This window comes from Cynara cardunculus, assembly GCF_001531365.2.
Source record: "Cynara cardunculus var. scolymus isolate 2C chromosome LG 4, CcrdV1, whole genome shotgun sequence".
Lineage (NCBI taxonomy): Eukaryota > Viridiplantae > Streptophyta > Magnoliopsida > Asterales > Asteraceae > Cynara > Cynara cardunculus.
This window is the reverse complement of record NC_037531.1, coordinates 15,688,078-15,691,310: the sequence shown is the minus strand read 5'-3', so window position 1 is coordinate 15,691,310 and position 3,233 is coordinate 15,688,078. Positions and strand designations below refer to the sequence as shown.

The 3,233-nt window shown below is 28.5% G+C and overlaps 1 protein-coding gene across 1 annotated transcript; it reads right to left on the bottom strand.

Moving 5' to 3' along the window:
* Positions 1–1,622: 1,622 nt before the first annotated feature.
* Positions 1,623–3,000, bottom strand: LOC112510922 (transcription factor bHLH85). Its single transcript, XM_025116274.1, has 4 exons — positions 2,413–3,000; positions 2,074–2,292; positions 1,822–1,953; positions 1,623–1,715 (listed from the first exon to the last, which is right to left on the bottom strand). The coding sequence occupies exons 1-4, from the start codon at positions 2,998–3,000 to the stop codon at positions 1,623–1,625; spliced, it is 1,032 nt and encodes a 343-aa protein (XP_024972042.1).
* Positions 3,001–3,233: the final 233 nt, after the last annotated feature.

The following is a 3,233-nucleotide window of genomic DNA, read 5'->3' as shown; positions in this document are numbered from 1 at the left end:
CAAAAAGGATTGTAATGGTATAATTTGTAATATAAAAAAAAAAGAAACGTACTTTTTAATGCATTTAAGTTCATATACGATTATTTATGTTAATATGATAAATGTGTAAAATGAAAAAGAAAAAAATAAGAGATATAAGATAAATTAAATAACTAATTATAAGGGTGTAAATGTAATTTGAAAATTAAAAATATTTGATTTTTAATATACCAAAGATCGTGTGATGTGTAACTTTAAGAGCTTGCACATTATTCTTAACTAGAAGAGTACCCACGCAATATATCGAGATACATATTGATTTTAATATTTCATTTTATTCTTTACCTTAGTCGATGTTATAGTATGGTCTTATGTGATTTTGAAAAAACGATTATGTTTTTATTTTTGAATAAAATATAAATTTGAAGATATTATAAAAATTTGACAAAAATATATCGATATTAGTATTAAATTAACTATTCAAAAGATATTGTTTTTTTGTGTAATTGTTTAATTCAACTTTTTTATTATAATTTAATTTAGGTTTAATAACGAAGTAATTTATATTTGGTTTAATAATTTAATTTTCTTATAAAGATAATAATTAATTACTTTGTTAGAAGTCGATAATTATCCTAATTATATTTAGATTTTTTATATTTTAAAATATGATTTTTATCCTCTATTTGATTATATTTATCCGCAGTTAGTTTACACGAATTCAAACATGGAGCTTTAATAAGTTGTACTTATGCATAATTTACTTGTAATTTAGAATTTTAAGTAATTTGCATCAATATACAGTACTTCGTGCATAAAAAAATGGTTTTTAAGAGTTTATGTCAAATGTTTTATAATATAGTATAGATTAGTCGTACCTTCTAAAAATTCAAGACAACAGTAACTCCCTTTTATAAAGGAATATAAATATAGATTTGTCCATATTTATTATATTTTATAATATTATTAAAAATCAAAAAATATTTAATAATAAAATTTTGTAAAGTATTTGATGAGAAGATTATCATGGTATGCTTTGTAATAAACAAGAAATACGTTTTTAATGTTTTTATTTAATCTATGATTATGTATTTTTAATATAATAAATGTGTAAAATAAAAAATGAAAACGTAAAGATATAAAACAAATTAATTCATACGTAATCATGATACTTAATACTATCATTAAATCCAAAAATATTCAATATTGAACTAATTATGAAAGTATTGATGAGACGATTAAATCCATAATTAAATTGGATGCATACTATACTTCTGCATTTCTCAAATATTATTTCCACATCTGAATATGATAATATTTTTAAACTAAGAATTTATGATAATCTAATAATATCACTACTAGAATACTGATTATTTCCGGCGAGTTTTCCGGTGTAATAAGTATTTCCGGCGAGTTTTCCGGTGTAATAAGTATTTCCGGCGAATTGCTGCTGGAAATGCCCTATTTGGTAGTGAATATATGCTATTCTTATAGTTGCAATTTAACATTTACTTCTCATGATCCTTAAAACATGAATCTTATAATACATCAAGAATTACAAGTCAAAGTTTATAGAAATGTATTATTCATTTTTTTCCTTAATTATATATAAAATCCTTAATTAACTAAAATTCACATCAAAATTATAGAGTTGGTGTAATGCTTTGATAGAGACCCATGTCCATTCCATTGTAAGCTATGGGAGCATACATCCACATATCATCAGAACTCAGCAGCTGTAATAATTTAAAAAAATAATCAATAATTAATATTTATAAACATGAAATATGTTATTATAATATTATTAACATTTTGTTTAAGAAAAATGTTAATCTTAATTACCTGAATTTGAAGCTTCAAGAACTTCACATATTCTACTGCTTCTTCTAGCATTGTGCTAATGTCAACCTTTGTACCATTTGGTACAAGGTTCTGAAGGATTCTCAGTCTCTCATTTATCCTTTCTCTTCTTTTCTGCAAAATCACAAGTTCTCAAGATCATTACTAATCAGTACATCGAATCGTTAAAATGCAAAAAACAAGCGTTATCAAGTGTTGTTTTCGTATCTTTAAGAATCGAACGTTATTACTTACCCTTGCGTAAAGGCTTTGGGGATCAGTCGCGGTGCCTCTACTGGCTCTTGTTTTGCTGTTTCTATTCAAATCTTGTGATCCATTTAAATCATCACCAGAGCTGCAAGAACTTGAAGTTTGTCCGTTCGTTTCTCCGTTGTTGTTGTTGTTGTTGTTGTTGCTCTTTTCTGTATCATCAATCTTCTGGTTCTTTTTTGGTTGCACATTTTTCTTGTTTTTCTATTAGAAACCATACACAAAACAATATTCTATTAGATTTTCCTAATTGGGAGGATACTTTTTTGTGTTATAATATGTTCTTGAAGATAAACAATTGGTTCCACATTCTCACAATTACACATAAAATAATGATATACTTACATTAACTCGACTTTTCTTCTTGGGGTTCTTATCAATTTTCTCATTGTTGACTTCATCTTCCATGGCATCAGATGATTCGAGCATTTCAAGCTTCCTCTTGCCGTGTGAATTCTCCATTTTAACCTTTTCTGCCACTACATCGTCAGAAAAAACTGGGGATGATAGCGATGAGTTGTTGATCTCGTCCATCATACAAAAACCGATGGACTGATCACACACGTCGTTTGATGGTGAAGGAACAATACTATTAGAAGGGAAGAACTGGAAACTTTGATCATGGCATGGATAGGGAAGAGAGACGGTGCCATTGCTGGTGCCACTGCTACTAATGCTACTTTCTTGAGAGAGAAAATGGTAGAAATTAGGGTTAATGAGATCAGAAACATAGACGAATGAGTCTTCATTGCTAAAGACATTGCTAGGAACTTCGAAATTTAAACCATGATCATCATGTTCACTGGACATGAACTCATGCCCAGTAAACCGATCAGAATCTTGATCATGGTCGACGAAGATCCTGCTTAAACTGTGCCATTCTTCGTCGAAAAAGTTCCCGAAAGACTCCATCTCTTTCTGTTTTAGGTTTTTACTTTTGATGATCAAGAGAATGTTGTGGAATGAGTTGGGAGATTGAGAAAAGAGGGAACCTATTTATACCCTTTTTCAAGAATGTTAGTGAGGATTGACTTGATTAATTAAATGCTAATCATAGAGGTATGTGGGTAATACACCATTTGAAAATCAAGAGTCCACTGTAGGGCCAATCTAAACACAGGCTAACTACAACTCATAAGTAGGAC